The sequence below is a fragment of the Ammodytes marinus genome, assembly GCF_949987685.1.
Source record: "Ammodytes marinus genome assembly, chromosome: 14".
In the NCBI taxonomy this organism is placed as follows: domain Eukaryota; kingdom Metazoa; phylum Chordata; class Actinopteri; order Uranoscopiformes; family Ammodytidae; genus Ammodytes; species Ammodytes marinus.
Genome location: NC_137218.1, coordinates 18,229,772 through 18,246,956, shown reverse-complemented (window position 1 = coordinate 18,246,956; position 17,185 = coordinate 18,229,772). Strand labels below are relative to the sequence as shown.

The window sequence follows — 17,185 nt, the reverse complement described above, 5'->3', positions numbered from 1 at the left end:
CTGTGATCACTGTCAACCGCTTTTCACACAGAGAGACACCTGTGATCACTGTCAACCGCTTTTCACACAGAGAGACACTTGCAATTGCAATTATGTCCATATCAAACAGCGGCTCAATGATGAGGCTGCAGAATACAACACTTCCTTCCTTGTTTGTCAGTTGTAGTTGTATTTTTTCCCCTGTGCTCGATAGAATGGCCACGCAGTGCCGTCTGTAGGGATGGCACAGTCATCCTTTATTTAAAGCATGAGAACATTGTGGAGGTTTTTGTTTTTTGGTTATCTAATGCAGTGAACAGGAGATTAATTCTCAATGACTTAGGGCTGCGCTTTATTTTCACATAACACGCAAAGAACTACAACTGAAAGGAGATGGAAAGGAAGGCTGTAGTTGAGTTTTAGTACTCACAACACTGTTCCCATTGCATTATAATGAAATGTGCCCAAACATTGGGGTCATTTGTTCATTTTTATTTTACCACTACAACAACAACAACAAATGCACAGGAATAAGCTATCAAAAGATGAAGCTTGGGCAATTTGGCCATTTACTGTATCACGCACATACACTCACGGCCACTTTATTAGGTACAGTGGTTCAATTTCTTGTTAACACATATAACTTATCAGCCAATCACATGGCAGAAACTCAATGCATTTAGGCATGTAGACCTGGACAGGACAACTTATTGAAGTTTAAACCGAGCAACAGAATGGGGAAGAAAGGGGGTTTAAGTGACTTGGAACAAAGCAATGTTGAGGGTGCCAGAAGGGCTGGTCTGAGTATTTCAGAACTGCTGATCTACTGGGATTTTCACTCTAAACCATCTCTAAGGTTTACAGAGGATGGCCCGAAAAAGAAAAAATATCCAGTGAGCGGCACTTGTGTGGACGTAAACTTCCTTGTTGAAGTCAGAGGTCAGAGGAGGATGGGGCATACTGGTTTGAGATGATATAAAGGCAACAGTAACTCAAATAACCACTCGTTACAACCAGGGTATGCAGAATACCATCTCTGAACGCAAAACACAACAAACCTTGAAGCAGATGGGCTACAGCAACAGAAGATCCCACCGGGTGCAACTCCTGTCAGCTAAAAACAGGAAACTGAGGCTACAATTCTCACAGGATCACCAATATTGGACAACAGAAGATTGAAAAATCATGCCTGATCTGATGAGTCTCGATTTCAGTTGCGACATTCAAATAGCAGGTTCAGAATTTGGCATAGACAACATGAAAGTATGAATCCATCCTGCCGTGCACCATCAACCATGCCATGTTCAAAGTCACTTAAACATCCTCTCTTCCCCATTCTGATGCTCGGTTTAAATTCAGTACATTGTCTAAATGTCTAAATGCATTAAATTGATGCAATGTGATTGGCTGATTTAGCTTTTTGTTTTTATAAGCCATTGAACAAGCGTACCTAATAAAGTGCCGGTGAGTGTATATTTTCAGTTAGCGGCAACTCTTACCAGGACCAAAGGAATACTAATTTAGGGAATATCAAATGGAAAGTCTCTGCCAATATGTTTTGCGTTAACAAAGTACTTCACAGACCGACTGAAAGACGGTGTTTTTCTGTTTAACCCTCCACAATCACAGTCCCATCCAGATCCTCTGCCTCAGTCCTCTCTCCAATCAGTGAATCCCTTCTGAGGCGGCCCGTGATTTTTTTATATAAAAAGACACTAATTAGATTTGGAGCACTCAAGACTAATCATGCAATCAATTCTCTCTTGGTTCAGAAAGAAGGAAAAAGAAAGGTACAGTTTATGAAATGACACAGATAGATCATCGAAAGCGCTACGCTGAAACCCCAAGGCATGAATTATATATTTCTCTGTCATATTAAGAGGGGGAGGGCACTTCATATTGTAACATTTGGCTGCCGCAAGACAATGAATTGTTAACCATCGTTGGATTTAATCGCTTGTAACAGAATCAGGCCCATAGTCAGTTTCATGTTAAACCCAGTAAGAACTGAATACCGAGTGAACAGAACACACTTTACTGATCGGTAGAACCAGCTATTTCTTTGTGGTATTTTCTGAGCAAATAATACCAGTATCAAAGCAGATTCATGAACCTTTTGCTATGAGTAATGAATTCCTACTGTGAATGACACTGCAGCTTGTTGTTATTTCACTGCTCTCTCAGAATGTGCAGCAAACTCCTGCTAACAAACACGGTCCGGAAGAGAAACTATTGATTTTTTATGTGTGTGACTGTGTGCTTTGATCTCGCCCCCCTTCTCTCTCTCTCTCTCCCTCTCTCTCTCTCTCTCTCTCTCTCTCTCTCTCTCTCTCTCTCTCTCTCTCTCTCTCTCTCTCTCTCTCTCTCTCTCTCTCTCTCTCTCTCTCTCTCTCTCTCTCTCTTCTCTCTCTCTCTCTCTCTCTCTCTCTCTCTCTCTCTCTCTCTCTCTCTCTCTCTCTCTCTCTGCAGTTTGAAAGCTCTGGTTTCTACAGGAGGGAAAAACGTCCAGGCAGCTTGTGACTGGTGAGCACAACAAATACCTATTTTTTTTATTTTCACTTGCACACACAACTGGAAAGCTTCTTGTGATGGTAACAAAGACATCTAATGGCCTAACTCTACTCAACATTATAGTACAATTGACGTGTTTTGTGCTAGCGCCCTCTGCTGGACATTAGCTGTCCTCTCCCCCAGGGTTTGTAGAGTCTGGAATGTTTGGAAAATGCTTGATTTGATGTGTTATCAAGGTTTGAAACGTGCTTGAAATCTGAACACAATGTTGGGAAAAGCTGGAATTTCTTCAAATTAGTGACAGTCCATAATACAATAATATAATAATAGACCAAATACTGTCTAGTTAACACAAATGGATTTATTTTCAAAACCTTCATTTGCTCATATTATTGAAAATGATGGTTAAAAAAAGTATAACTTTTCAATCATTTATTTTCAACAAATATTTTAATAACCTTCCAAGTTATATGACCCAGTGACTCAAAATCAGCCACAGAAATACACAGACACAGCTCTTTTAAATTGGATTTTAGTGCATATCCTATTTTAAGTTTTGTTTTTATGAAAAATCCATTGTCAATATACATTATATATATATATAAATCTTTGGGTTCCTTTTTAAAATGGCGGAAAAGTGCTTTAATTTCACATGTATGAACCCTGCTTTTCCTTCCCCGCCTCTGGTCGCTCGCTGCAGGCTCTTCTCCCATGTGGACGACCCGTTCTTGGACGACCCTCTGCCCAGAGAGTATGTGTTGTACCTGCGACCCAGTGGGCCTCTGCTCCAGCAGCTCTCTCACTTCTGGCAGCAGTCCCGCGTCTCCTGTGGCAAGAACAAGGCCCACAACATCTTCCCGCACATCACCCTCTGCCAGTTCTTCATGGTCAGTCGTTACTCTTATCCAGGAGCCGTTTCATCACTCTTAGGCATGGGATAACCGCTTTCAGGGTATATGAAAAAGTCAAGGTTTTAATACTGCCATTATCTCTTTCACTCTGTTCTTTAGTACTAGAACACACAGGATGTTAACTTACAAGTGTATTAATGTTCAGAATATTCCTGCATCATAAGCACTTCTATAATGCGTGATGTCTAAAAGCTAGTTGAGCTGCTCACTTAAAGCTTTTATTTCAATTTGGTTTAGATTCATTCAATTATTGTTATCATACAAGTTTATTCATTTTCAGAATATTCAATATTTTGAAAAAATTAATAAATAAATAAAAATCTTACCCAGACATTTCAAAATAAGACATTTGTTATCACAATACCGTGAAACCGTGGTATTTTTGATTGAGGTTATCATACCGGCCCATGCCTTCATCACTTTACATTTTATGTGCACACATTTAAACTGGTTCTTTCCTGCCTCAGTGTGCGGATGGGAAGGTGGAGGCTCTGTCCGAAGCCCTGCAGGCCACCGTGGCCAAATGGAAGGCCCGTTTACCCTCGCCCCTGCCCCTGGAGCTCTACACCTCTTCCACCTTCGTCGGCCTCTTTGTGGAGGAGCAGGTGGCGGAGACGCTGAAGGGTTTCGCTGCCGAGTTTGCCACTGAAGCTGCCACTAAAGCAGGTCTGAGTCTCTTTGATGAAAATCCCAGTATTTACGAATACGTTGTCTTGTAGACGCAGTGTACATGGCATGGGGTGACTTTGGCCTGGTCATGAAGGACAGCGTTTAAGAGGCTCTTACTTGGATATTTACTGTAATCACATTTTGTGGTTTAGCCGAGCAGTATCAGTAGATGAAAGCTTCACCATTAGTATCGATGTGTATATGTACATCTTGTGTTCATATTTATCTTTTTTTCTTTTCTTTTTCCCAGATGTCCATGTGGAGCCCCATAAGAAGCAACTTCATGTCACTTTGGCGTACCACTTCCAAGCCAGTCACCTTCCAATTCTGGAGAAGTTGGCCAAAAGCGTTGATGTGTCTTTGGGATGCGACTGGCTGGCTGTGCTCTTCTCCCGGGATATCCGCTTCGCGAATCATGAGGTAGAGTAGCTTCCTTTTTTAAATGATGTGCTTCCTTTTTAAAGTTGCATTATGCAGTGTCAGGGAGGGGCATTTGTTTGCATTTGCACAGCCTGCAGTTAGTGTACAAAACATATTCTAATAGTAATTCTTAGTAGTAGTAGTTTTACAACTATATCATCATAAATCAATTCTAAATGTTTTTGAAGCACCTGGGACCAAACATAAGACTAAAATGCTAATGTTTCTAAACTGTGCGCCCTGCTGCTGTTAACACCAAGAGTGAAACAGTAACTTTTCAGGAAGCTTTCTGATTTCAAACAGTGTTCCAGGGATCACATTTTCCTGTGAGGAAAGTTGTTTATTCAGTAATGAGAATATACCTTAGAAAATGTTCACAAAATCTGCATGTTTATTCCACTGTACCTCCATCTAACTGTTGTAATAACCACCATCTTCCCCCACTATGTAGACCCTGCAAGTCATGTACCCATACGCGCCTCAGAATGACGATGAGCTGGAGCTGGTGCCGGGAGACTTTATCTTCATGTCCCCGATGGAGCAGAGCACGGCCAGTGAGGGCTGGGTGTACGGCACCTCGCTGGGCACGGGGCTGTCGGGCCTGCTGCCGGAGAACTACGTCAACCGGGCCGACGAGTCTGACACATGGGTAGTTCATGGGTAAGGAAAAAGAAAAGGGACCAGCGATTTTTATATATTTTCAACGCGAAACCCAAGGGCACTGCACTTTTTCTTGCATTAGAAAATGTCCTTGCCACAGAGAGATAGGATTAGATGAATAAGGTTCACCTAGAGTACATTTACAGCAGTACAGCAGATTACCAGTGGTTTGTCCACCCCCACCTCAATGCCACCATGTCCCTTTTTGCTACCGCTTCACAAAGAGATTGCTTTGTTTTTTATCTTACAATGATAATCCTTTAATACCTTAAAGCCACTACGAGTAACATTGCACATTGGCGGCCCCTTTGGACAAAAGCGGTAGTATTTTTACGACGCCAGCTGTCGTGAAGCTGTTTTCTAGCTCGTGCCGGGCGTGCGAGATTAAAATGATCAGGAAGCAATATAGTGCATGTCCGTGTGTTGAAAGTGTGAGGGCACCGGACTCTTTTCGGCTCCTTGAGAGTGGTTAGTGACACAGCATCAACTAATGCCAGTCAGTGTTACACACACCTGATTGCAATGAGTTGATGCAGTGTCACCTCTCACGGAGCTGAAAGATTCCATGTCCTCACACAAAGCGAATGAACGAGAGATGGCAGTTAGTATGGATCATGATGAGGTAATGTGTTTATGTTGTTGTAAATAATGACTATTTCAGATGAATAATGGTCATCTGATGATGCTGGTGAGGCAAAGTAAACTTTGTTTGAGTAGGCTACCGCTCATTCATTTAGGAGTAAACACTGCAGTCTAGTTCGCTCCTGTGAAATTGTGTATACGTTGCTTGGCAACGCCCTCCCGCCCGCCTATCACTCTCCCTTTTAGCTTTTCTTCATTGCATTTTCTTTTTTTTCTTTGATGGTTCAGCCCCGTTATCAGTCATTATGACGACAAATAACTGTCTCAAACAAGGCTCCCGCTCCCCTTCCCTCACCTGGAGGGATAGGCTTCTCAAATCGCGTTGCTGCACCACACTGAAATCTGCGACCAATACGGATATGTGACAATAGAGCATGCACGCGTGAACCGAAAATCGGACTGGGTGTGCGACTAGACCAAACGCAGTAATAAAAACTATATAAAAACGTCTTTCTTTGCACTGATGGTCTCGTTTGCTGTTAAAGGTAATTTCTGATTATGAGAGGAAACATGAGGCTGTTTAAAAGATATTTAAATGTTCCTCGGAGCTGCTTTAAGTTGTTTTTATTTATTCCATTTTTAATTACATTTTTTACATTTGCAGTTTGAGCACAAATGCACATAAATAAGGGGATGGCTGCTTCCATCACGCCTTGTTGTTTATGTTTGCAATACACGTAAAGCAACTTTTACCCACTGTGTGTCTTTGCCCATAAGTTGCTGTATGTATTTAGTGGAGTGTTTTTAATTGTATTTAGTGTGGTACATATACCGATTGAATAAACATCCCTCTGTTTGTGTTGATCCTCAGGTCTCACTCTATTCTTAACAGTGCCGCTCCATGTATCTCCGGTAGCAGCACTGTGGGCGGGTTATTACTTCAGGCCCAGCTGAATGACGGTCTGCTTGACAATCTGGATCAGCCCGGCCTACCTGGCCTCTGTCCTCAAACGCAGGTACAACGTTTTTGTATGGTGTGGCTTTTTATTAGTCTGTGGCCAGGCTGCATGCTGATGTGAAGTGAACATCATTATCCTTACCATTGTCTAGCAATAGCTTTGTGCGTCCCCAATTAGAGTATGTCATTGCTCGTTTCCACTGAGCAGCACAGTTCGGTTCGGAACAGCACTCTAACCCTTGCGTTTTCACGACCGACAGTACCCTTACTTGGTAGGCATGGTTTATCCCAGACGCTGATGGTGAGTATACACAGTCTATGGGTCATAGCCATTGAACAGCCTTGGCCGCTGCAGCTACGTATCTATCATGACATCATAGCAGCGGGACACAGTGTAGCCCACAGATTAATTAAATTAAGAGGAAAAACTCCACACAATCAACAAAATTATTTGACCATCGACCATCAACGTACTGCAGTATGAAGTTCCACGGTTGTGGCACCCTTTGGGATGCCTTGGTACTCCAACGAAAGGCGGACAAAAATTGTTACAGCACGGTTTGCTTATTTCAGTACCCTTTACAACTTTTGACAGTGGAAATAAATGCGTCCCGAACTGCGTGGAAAGGAGGCCTTAGTACCTTGCAGGAGCTTGAGATTCAGACTTGTCTCAGATTCCTTACAATTTCAAATGAATCTTCATCTCAGGTGTTGAGGCCAACGAGTCAGTCCTCCATGTCCAAGATGAGACTGTTTGTGTGTCGCCATGGAGAGAGGATGGATGTGGTGTTCGGGAAACACTGGGTCACTCAGTGCTTTGACTCCAAAGGTTAGCATCCAGGGGCAATTAATGTCACAGTTGTATACCTCAAGGCTTTATTTTATTGTTTCCTCCTTCTGTACGATTCTCATTTGTGTTTGTGTAGGTCGATACATTCGCTCCAATCTCAACATGCCATCCAACCTGCCAGCAAGAAGCGGAGGTCACCGGGACTACGACAAAGATTGTCCAATAACTGTTTTCGGATCTACCCAGGCCCGTCTTGTAGGTCAGTACATTTTATACACTGTTGAGTATGTGTATAGAGGTCACATAGTGATATATATTGATATCATATATATCAACGCAAAAATTACAATAAATCCCTAAAGGAGTTTTAAATTTGAGATAGCTAAAAAGCCATAATGTTTGCTAAATTATTTAACTTTAGAAAATGTCTGGCAGTAGAATCACTCTTGTGTTCTGCTCCATCTCAGGTGAAGCCCTGTTAGAAAGCCACGCGACGATAGACTTTGTCTACTGCTCTCCCTCTCTGCGCTGCGTCCAGACTGCTCAACACATTTTGCAGGGTAAGAACATCATCACTACACTGACCACAGTCACTGACAAGTTGTCCGGGTTTTTCAGCTGGCACGTGTCAAGTCATGTTCAAATAGCTTTCAAATGTTTAGTGTTTGTTTTGGATCACGATAGAATGTGTCTAGTTTTATAAAGCTTGGATGAACTACAGCAATCATTTACATTGTTGTCTCTGAACACAGAAAAAAAAAACATACATCCAATTATTATTATTTCTTTTTTAAATATTTTATTCCTCAAAACAAGAGTATCTCTAAGTGACAGTTTATCTCTGTGCTTCACTCTGTCAGGTCTCCTGCAGGATGGTACAACAAAAATCCGTGTGGAGCCCGGATTGTTCGAATGGACCAAGTGGGTTTCAGGCACATGTTTACCCACCTGGATCCCCCCAGCTGAGCTAGCCGCTGCTAACCTGAGCGTGGACACAACGTATAGGTAAGGAAACCATCGCTATAGCAGCCACATGCTTTTATCTGGGATGCTGCAGTTTTACTATAACCTTATCTATGTCTCCTTTTGTCCCTAGACCTTATATTCCCATCAGTAAGCTGACGCCTTCAGAGTCTTATGACACCTACATCAGCAGGAGCTTCCAAGTAACCCAAGAGATCCTGGCAGACTGCAAAAACCTGGGTAAACACCTAAACACACATCCAGGGTTTAAAAATGAATGCCAGCTTTACTAAGCACCATACAGTATGTCAGCAACATTCACTGGATACAAGTCAGCGATTCAGCCTAGGCTCTGTAAATGGGCACGTTGCTATGGTGGGATCCCTTTGTTTACATACACTTTTATAAATACGAATTTACAGAGCCTGGGCTGTGTATTAACACCATTTTGTTTCAGGGCACACAGTACAGACAGGTAGCATAATGCGAGGATATATTCACAGATTTTGACAACATTGATTTTGACTACTCGTTTTCACTGACTCTACCTTAACTGATGATCCCACGTTGTAAATGTAATCTCTGCTGGCCACTGTACATTGAGCATCAGCCAATTAAATCAGAACTAATCAATGGGATCTGCCTGAAGCTGGCTCCTGGTTGACCTGCCCTACACAAAGGAAATGTACCTTCATCTACGTACCATACTATGAAACATTTTTAATACGCTTGATGACACATTCATTTGGATTTGTTTATCAAATTTTGTGTGTCAAAGAGCTGAACATTTCAAGGGACTGCTGGGTGTCCATAAACAATATAGGAAGCTAACGGTATCTGTGGAATATGCTTCTCTGTTCTTGTACCTCTTTCACACAGGAAACACAGTCCTCATTGTGGCCCACGCTTCCTCTCTGGAGGCCTGCACTCGCCAGATACAAGGCCTCAGCCCTCAGAACTCCAAGGACTTTGTTCAAGTTGTCCGAAAGGTGAGATTTTGCTGCTTCTCACTCACAACGATCAAATACATTTTATCCTCTCAGCATTTTATAGTTTTTCTTTGATTAACAATGCACATCTGTCTCCTCTTTGTGCAGATTCCTTACTTGGGTTTTTGCGCTTGTGAAGAAATGGGAGAGACCGGGGTGTGGCAGCTGGTCGACCCACCCATCTTGCCTCTGACACATGGACCCAATCACAGTTTCAACTGGAGGGAAATGCTAATGCAAGACTGAAAGGCGTGCTGTTTGGCGCTCATTCTTTTGGCAACCCCTGAACTGCTGAAACAAAATATTTATTTTTAACCTGCACTGCTATAAATCCAGCCCAACTACCAAAAATAAAAATAATAATAATTATGATAACACGTCTGGCTTCCGTCAAAGACATCATGCAAGAAAATAAGAAGTGCATTCATTGAAGCAAATGTACATTCAGACACACTGCTCAGGAATGAGAAAAAAGTATAGTTTGTATGGCGATCACATCACAGCGAAGTTGAGCTACAGATTGGGTTGCAAATTGTCGCGTTTGACCTCGACGTTCCGCTTCTTAGCCCCAAAATGTGGAGGTGCTACGAGAAATTTGGGATATTTTTTGATGGTTTCGTTGATGATCAGATATTTATGCCGTTAAAAGGTGTCGTTGAGGTTTTGTCTCAGACGGGACGGTGAAGACTTTGTGCTTGGCTGCCTGCCTTCTCACACTGTGACGAGATTTGGATGAAGAAGACTTGTACCGCAGACATATTTTTCCATGCGTCCGAAAAAGTATTATTTAACTTGTTGCTACGACCCTCATGCGATACAAAGCACAAATGATATTTTGACAATCTGAAAGGGAAGAGCTGATCTTCATTGTTTCTCATGCTGAGGTGGGTGGTTATTATGACCGTTTCATTCCTTTAAATGTCATATCATTAAGTGATTATTCTAAGTTAACATTTTTGTGGCCAAATTAATTCTTTAACATTCCTACTGTTTCAATAACCACCACAGGAGCAACCAAGTCAATTAAACTAAAGGAAGTGAATATAGCCTAAGGAAAGACGTGTGCATCGATTAAAACGTTTGCTTGTTTATAATGACCCTGACATGGTCTGTAAGCCTGATAACTACACTGCTCTTCAAACACTTGATGCATTTAATTTTTTTTTCTTTTCATTGTCAAGTCAGATGATTAAAGTGCTTGCTGCCTATACCAATTATATATTGTATCACTCAGAAAATCTACTGATACTCTCAACAATTGAATAAAGCAAGGTTGTGGAGTTATGAAGGCTTATACAAAAAAACATTTATTCTTCATCTTAGTTGCCAGCGGAAAGGTGGCCAACAATGATGTTTTATGAACTATAACGGTTTATTGTAGCAGTTGAAATAGGCTATCTGTAACAGACATACGTTCTGAAACCTTTATAGTTTTGGAAAATAATATAAATAATAATATAAATAATTTTTATTTAGGCTACAGTTTTTTAGTCTTGCTGTGTTTCTATTTGACCTAATTTTCCGCAGGCTAACCATATCTGAATATTTCTTATTTGTCCTATCTACATGCCAACTTGAAAGGACTTTCTCTCTTCAAGAAGAAGCACCTTAAAACCGAAGCTTGAAATATTTCGAAGAAAATATAAGGTGATATAGGCCTATTTTATAAAGCTTTAACTCGGATAGAGAAATACAACAGTGGGTCTATTGAAGCTAACTAGCTAACAGTTGTTGTGCTAGCAGGATTGTGGTCCCTTCTCCTCACAAAGATGCTAACTCAGGTGAGACATGTGTTTTCTCATGTAATACGTTTGTGGTGTGCTGAAAACGGCAACTTTATGTTAATTTTATCCGTGGAAGGGTAAAAAAACAAAACAGGAAAGAAATAAGGTAGTGATAGGTCTCTCAAGGTACTAAAAGCACCTGCAACTTGTTAAGAGTTAGCGAAGTGACCAGAGAGAGGAGCCTTATTCAAACAATTACTAGGCTGATATTAGCCTAAAAACAGAAGACACTAGTGTGTAGGCCTGTTTAGTTTGAAAGGCTTTATGACCTCGAAACCTGACTTTACTTGGAGTCTCATTCAATCAACATGGTCAAAAATGTACTTGTCTTCAAGTTCTGGGTTCCTCCTCGCTCTAACCAAGATAATTTAAAAGCCAACAGTGCAGATGATACTCGTACTTTGACTGTAATGCTACTATTGGCTGCCTTTATGTAAGCTATGCTAACTATTTATCCTTTTCCCCGATATGTTAAATGATTGAATATGTTTGTTTTTGGTAAGCAGGAGTCTAAACAGGATGTATATGTTAAACAACATAGTTATAGTAACTTCATTAGAGCATGATGTTTCAAAATACAAACACAAACAGATTAAAAAACAATCCTTTATCATTGCCATCAGGGCTCTTGAGGTTGAGTTTGAGGACCTCTGAAGTGCCTAAATGTTACTCATAAGTAAACTTAATGTGAGCCTAACACTAGATGGTGCTCTTTGATGACCAATATAACAGTCCGTTGTGGTAAGTTACTAACACTTGAGCTATGCCCCAGCAATTTCTGATCTCTTTTTCTTCTTCAAATGCTTATAGTCATTATTGTTTTTGATGCTAATGATCATGAACTCAAAGCTAATGTGTAGGATTCTTTTGGATCAGTCCCTTGAATAATGTTGAAACTGAAATATAGCTGGTTAAACATTTACATTCATTCCTCATAAAATATAAGTCAAAAATACATGATTGCTTATTGGTTACTGCAGGTTACGTTCATACATGCATTCTCCTGCATGGCTCAGGGCAGGGGTCAGTGATATTGAAGACCAACATCCCCGCAGGCAGCAGCAGGTAGGTGTGCATTGACGGCGCACTCATCTACATAGTTAAACCCTTAAAGATTGCTTGTTGTCTCCATTTCCACTGTATTTTTAGAGTGCTAAAAAGTAGCTCTGCTGGTTATTTATTGTTTATAGGCCTACATTGATATTTATTTTGTCATAGAAAAACAGTTCTGTATTTAGTCAATAAACACATTTGATCCATGGTGTTTTTTGTTTAAGAGGCCATGCTATAAGGGGGATCCATTTATCCCTTACACATACTCTCGCTTTATTGATTAATTAAGTTGTAATAAATGTGAAATTATATGCATTGGCTGCATTTTTAAGTAAATTTAAACAGCTGTCTAAACAGGATGCATAGTGGCTTAGATTTAAAGCTATAGTGTGTAACTTCTGTCGCCCCCATGAGGAGTTCTGAATAATAACCACAACATTGGTTGAATTAAATGATTGCTCCCATTCTTCCAGGGTTTTCTCTTTTGAAAGATTGACAGGCGTATTAGCATATCTATATCTGGGGATGACTTGAATGATTTACTTCATATTGAAGTGGTTTTTGTGATTACAGATTTAGCCTTTTGCCTTTGAACAACAGAGGTAGTCATCGTGACCACTAATAGGGTTTGACACAGCTGTCACGAGTTAGTGAGGCCACTTACATACAGTATTCTAAAGATGTGCTAAACTAACTCATGTGAGATTACTGCAACAAATGCCAGCTAGTGAAGTTCTGACATTTCCCTTATGGGAGAGATAAAGTATTCTATGCCATCTCTTGTTGAGTTAGCATAGCCTTAATTAGCAAATGATCTACCTTAAACTGGCCAGAGCACATTTATTTCACTCTGTAATTCTGCATGGTCTTTAATTGAAAATATTAAACTACACAAGTTTGTTGTAGCAAATATATAATTAATAAACTATTTTTGATACTGGGACATTTCAGTTCTGCCTTTGACCCCTATGAACACTACTTGGTCTTTCAGAAATGAGGCAAGTGACGGCTAGCAGGAGCTGTTTGAGGCCAGCTTTAGCCCGAGGGAGGTATTGAGTGATGTTTCCCAAAGCCTCCCTGGTCCCTCCCACTTGCCTCTTTTTATAAAACTGAAATTTCAACACCACCATGATAGGCATTCTTGCCTGCTGTGCGTAATGCCCACAGTAATGCATAGTTTTTGTATGTCATTTTGAGATTTCTTGATGAGGGCTTGTTATATTAATACATTTGTTATCATAGGGATGCTCTTTATCAGGGAATAGTATATGGAAGATTTTATGTTTATATGCACAGAACTTCCCTATCTTAATTTGGTTCTCTGTAATGATGCAACTCTATTTAATAAGTCAGGACCGTACAATGACATTCAAACTGGAAAACAGGTACTCGTAATAGAAACATCAGATGATGATAAACATGTATACCATCTATGATTTAATTGACCTTATTTAGACCACTGGTCTCTCTACAAAGATATTGATTAGGAATAGATGAAGGTCTGGTAATGGGTTTCTTATCTCTAGTACAATTTCAAATATTAACTCAGTTTCTACCAAGTCTTCTTTGTCACTCTGTCAAGGAAGAGGTGCTATTCTTTCTCTATACTGTGGATGAAAATACAGGTCACACTGTGTTGCTCTACATCGTTCTTTGAATTATGCAAGCAAAAAGAAAACAGGTTTGTGTTGTAGCTACAACTGGAAAAAGCTTAAGAAACAGCAACTACTTAGTGCTTTTCTGTTCAGTCTTGGAGCTGTTTGTGAGAGGGAGGGGAGCTGCAGGGAAGAGGAGGAGGAGGAGGAGGAGGGAGGTGGAGTAAGGTTGGTGTCCCACATAAGTGGAACCACCGGCAAAGGAGCCGTACTGTGCTCCTCTGAGCTGTCGGCCTCTCTCTGTTTGTTTGCTGGGAGTCAGCATGCACCTGTGTGTTTCTGCACTCTCTCATTCAAACCTGTTGTTTATCAATGCTGTCATGTTAGCAGCGCACGCAGCAATCGGCATGGGGACAATCAGAACTGGACCTGGTAAACTCAGAATAACAAATACCCAGAGCAAAGGAATTGTGTTTGGAGACTTTTTGCCTCCATCTTGAGACGAAAGAAATCTGAGGAAGGAAATTGCCTACCTGGAATGAAGGACTGACAACTCGCAGACTTGCGTGGAAAAGGGTGAGTTACTCACGACCAAGTGTAGTTACTCTAGTTTATTTGGTTTCTACCGGGTTCAGTAAAAAAGTTTTTATGTCAGTCCTGTGTCAGTAGATTGTACGGTACAGTTGTACTCCTACAAAGCTGTTATTTATCTCCATGTGTATGTTTGTGTGCACGCATGCATGTGGGGGCGTGTGTTGTCTTGGTTCTTTTTAACGATGCGTTGGCCGGTCTGTGGTTCATCTTTGGATTGGACTCTGCTGCTCTTGTTCTCTCTGTCTTGTTTTCTCTTGTTGATTTGTTCAGACATCTCACATGTCCAGAAATAAACACACGTCGCACACATTTCCACACACAGGAAGCAACACGACAGTGTGATGTCTTCACTCCACAACAGGCAAGATTTACTCCTGCTAGTTTAAATAACAGCAGTCTAATTGTTAACCAATCATCTGTAGTACCCTTTCTCCAATTATAATAACATTATAAACAGCTCATTCATTCTGACATATTGCTAGTTAATTGTCTCTTTGCTTTGGCAACACTTACACCTGGTACTTGAGTATGTGGCAGTAGTCATTTGAATGTATTTGAGTTCTGTGAATGTGAAATTGTTGCTCTATGCTGTTTTACATTATGTGTGATCTGAGCTGCTGTTCAAATTCTGAAAACATGAGCCCAAAGGACATGATGGGTACTAGCATGCATTGTGCTGTGGATGATATATGCAATAGTGAGCATATTGTAGTTCATAGCTAGCCTGCTAACTGCTAAAATTATTTGGCTGCTTGTTGAACATTGTTGGCAACATAAATTGATGTTGACGGACGAGTGCAGAATTGATAACCCTGGCGGTAATGAACAAAGAAAGTAGCACTAATTCAAGATAAATGAGCCTTTGGGACTTTTCGTTTATGAATGTTCATCAGAGCTAAACATAACAGTTTCAGGTCGCCATTGGAACCCAGTAGCACCCAGACATAACATTTTGGACTTCATTGATTTTCAAATAAGGAGACCAGGCAGATGGACAGCCGGGCCAAAATTGGTCTGAGGATAATCACATCCAAACCTAAATGCCATCTGGACAGAATGAAATCCAGCAGCATTATAAAGCCATGTCATTAAGAAAAGGTTGTTTGTACTTAGACTTCACAGTGCATAACATCCACCTTGCCCCTCAACAACTTTTTTTTTCTCCCTTTTTTACCACATGATCAGAACTGTTATCAAGTCTGCTTGGACTTTTCCAGTCATTGATACAGACCCCAAACCCACGGCAGTAGAACAGAACCCTACCTGGACTTGTGTGCTGAGTCAATTCTCGAGAACTAGGAACCAAGTGGACCTTTAATGGCCTCTACTCAACATTACGATGGTACAGCATTAAGTATCTCAGCATCAGTGACCTAGCCATATTAGCCTTCTGTTGATAATTTGGGTTGCCATTTTCATCCAATATGTTAAAAATTGGGATTGATAATCAACCACTTCATTAATACATTTTTAGCCACTAGTTGGCAGAAGGACTCTAAAATATTAACTGTTTACACATCCAGCCAGAAATACCAGGATGCCCTTAATCCAATGGCATTTTGCGGTATATTAAACCAGTGTACTTTAGTATGTAGTAAAGTAAAAAGAAAGGGTATCTGATTTGGAATGCAGGGTAAGTGTTTTGTTGTCACGTTATCTCCTAAAAATACCTGGGTCTTTAGTCTACTTGTTTGATTTTTTTGTTTAAGGCAGTCATTTACTTCTTTTTCTTTGCAGTTTATCGATACATTACAGTATCTACATTATTCAAACACTTTAGTAACACAGCACATGCTGTTACAAAGCCATTATATTTTAAATTCTGTATTAGTACATAGGCTACTTAAAAGTTCAGTAAGCGGAATGGTCAGTTTAGCTAACTTCCTTTCAGTGACTGCAGTTAGCAGTCCCCTCCCTCGTCCCACGTCACCACATTAATGCACTGCGGTCTTCCAGAAGCGAGATATCTAGCATCATCTCATATAGTTAGTTTATAACACCGTTAGTGTTATAAAACATGATAAAAACCATCAAAACAGACATTGGGAAGGATTTTTACCTGCTCCGCCATGGTAGACGCATACACATTCACCCATCTGTGCTCTACACATGCACCGTCAGTGAGACGGGTGCCGGTTTGTAGCGTTCTCTCTTCTGATTGGTTATCAGTAGTGGGATCCCCGAAAAGTTTATTTGCCGATTACATGCAGAGCGGGTGACTGAGAGATCGGCTTTATGAAACATGCACACTATATAAGTGATCACTGTATGAATAAAGAGCGATTTAACACTTATATTAACATAAATATATCACTTACTTCACCTTTTAAAATGAGCTTCAAGAATCTTTTCAGAATAAAAAAGGATTAAAAGAATTAATAGTTAATTCTGCTTGTTATTGCAATCCTTTCATATAATTTCACACACTCAGAATGGCTGACATTCAACTCTTGTGGTATCTGTTAGACAGTTTGTTTGAAAATCTAAATGCTGTCCATGTCCTGCAGGAAAACTGATTGAAATAGCCCTCCTATTTTTCACAGGTCTCTCAAACGATTACGGCTCTCGGAAATACTGACCAACGTGTTCATGGCACTGTGTTTAGTTATCTTGTTCACCACGCTGTGGGCTACAAAGCCAGGAAAGTTAAAAGAGATGGACAGGCGCCGCACAATACAAGACAGGGACATCACGATTGATGGAGTTACTTAAAGAATGCTTTACAAA

At 40.6% G+C, this 17,185-nt stretch overlaps 1 protein-coding gene across 1 annotated transcript in view; it reads left to right on the top strand.

Moving 5' to 3' along the window:
• The window catches only part of LOC307260732 (ubiquitin-associated and SH3 domain-containing protein B-like), an 18,344-nt gene extending 7,702 nt beyond the window's left edge, over positions 1-10,642 (top strand). The window contains exons 2-14 of the mRNA XM_080041030.1: positions 2,449-2,502; positions 3,191-3,377; positions 3,869-4,067; positions 4,321-4,490; positions 4,942-5,150; positions 6,604-6,748; positions 7,399-7,519; positions 7,617-7,739; positions 7,948-8,040; positions 8,341-8,485; positions 8,577-8,683; positions 9,323-9,432; positions 9,541-10,642. Of these exons, the coding sequence (XP_079897156.1) occupies positions 2,449-2,502; positions 3,191-3,377; positions 3,869-4,067; positions 4,321-4,490; positions 4,942-5,150; positions 6,604-6,748; positions 7,399-7,519; positions 7,617-7,739; positions 7,948-8,040; positions 8,341-8,485; positions 8,577-8,683; positions 9,323-9,432; positions 9,541-9,678 (1,801 nt within the window). The 3' untranslated portion in view covers positions 9,679-10,642. The remainder of the gene's footprint in view (positions 1-2,448; positions 2,503-3,190; positions 3,378-3,868; positions 4,068-4,320; positions 4,491-4,941; positions 5,151-6,603; positions 6,749-7,398; positions 7,520-7,616; positions 7,740-7,947; positions 8,041-8,340; positions 8,486-8,576; positions 8,684-9,322; positions 9,433-9,540) is intronic.
• Positions 10,643-17,185: the final 6,543 nt, after the last annotated feature.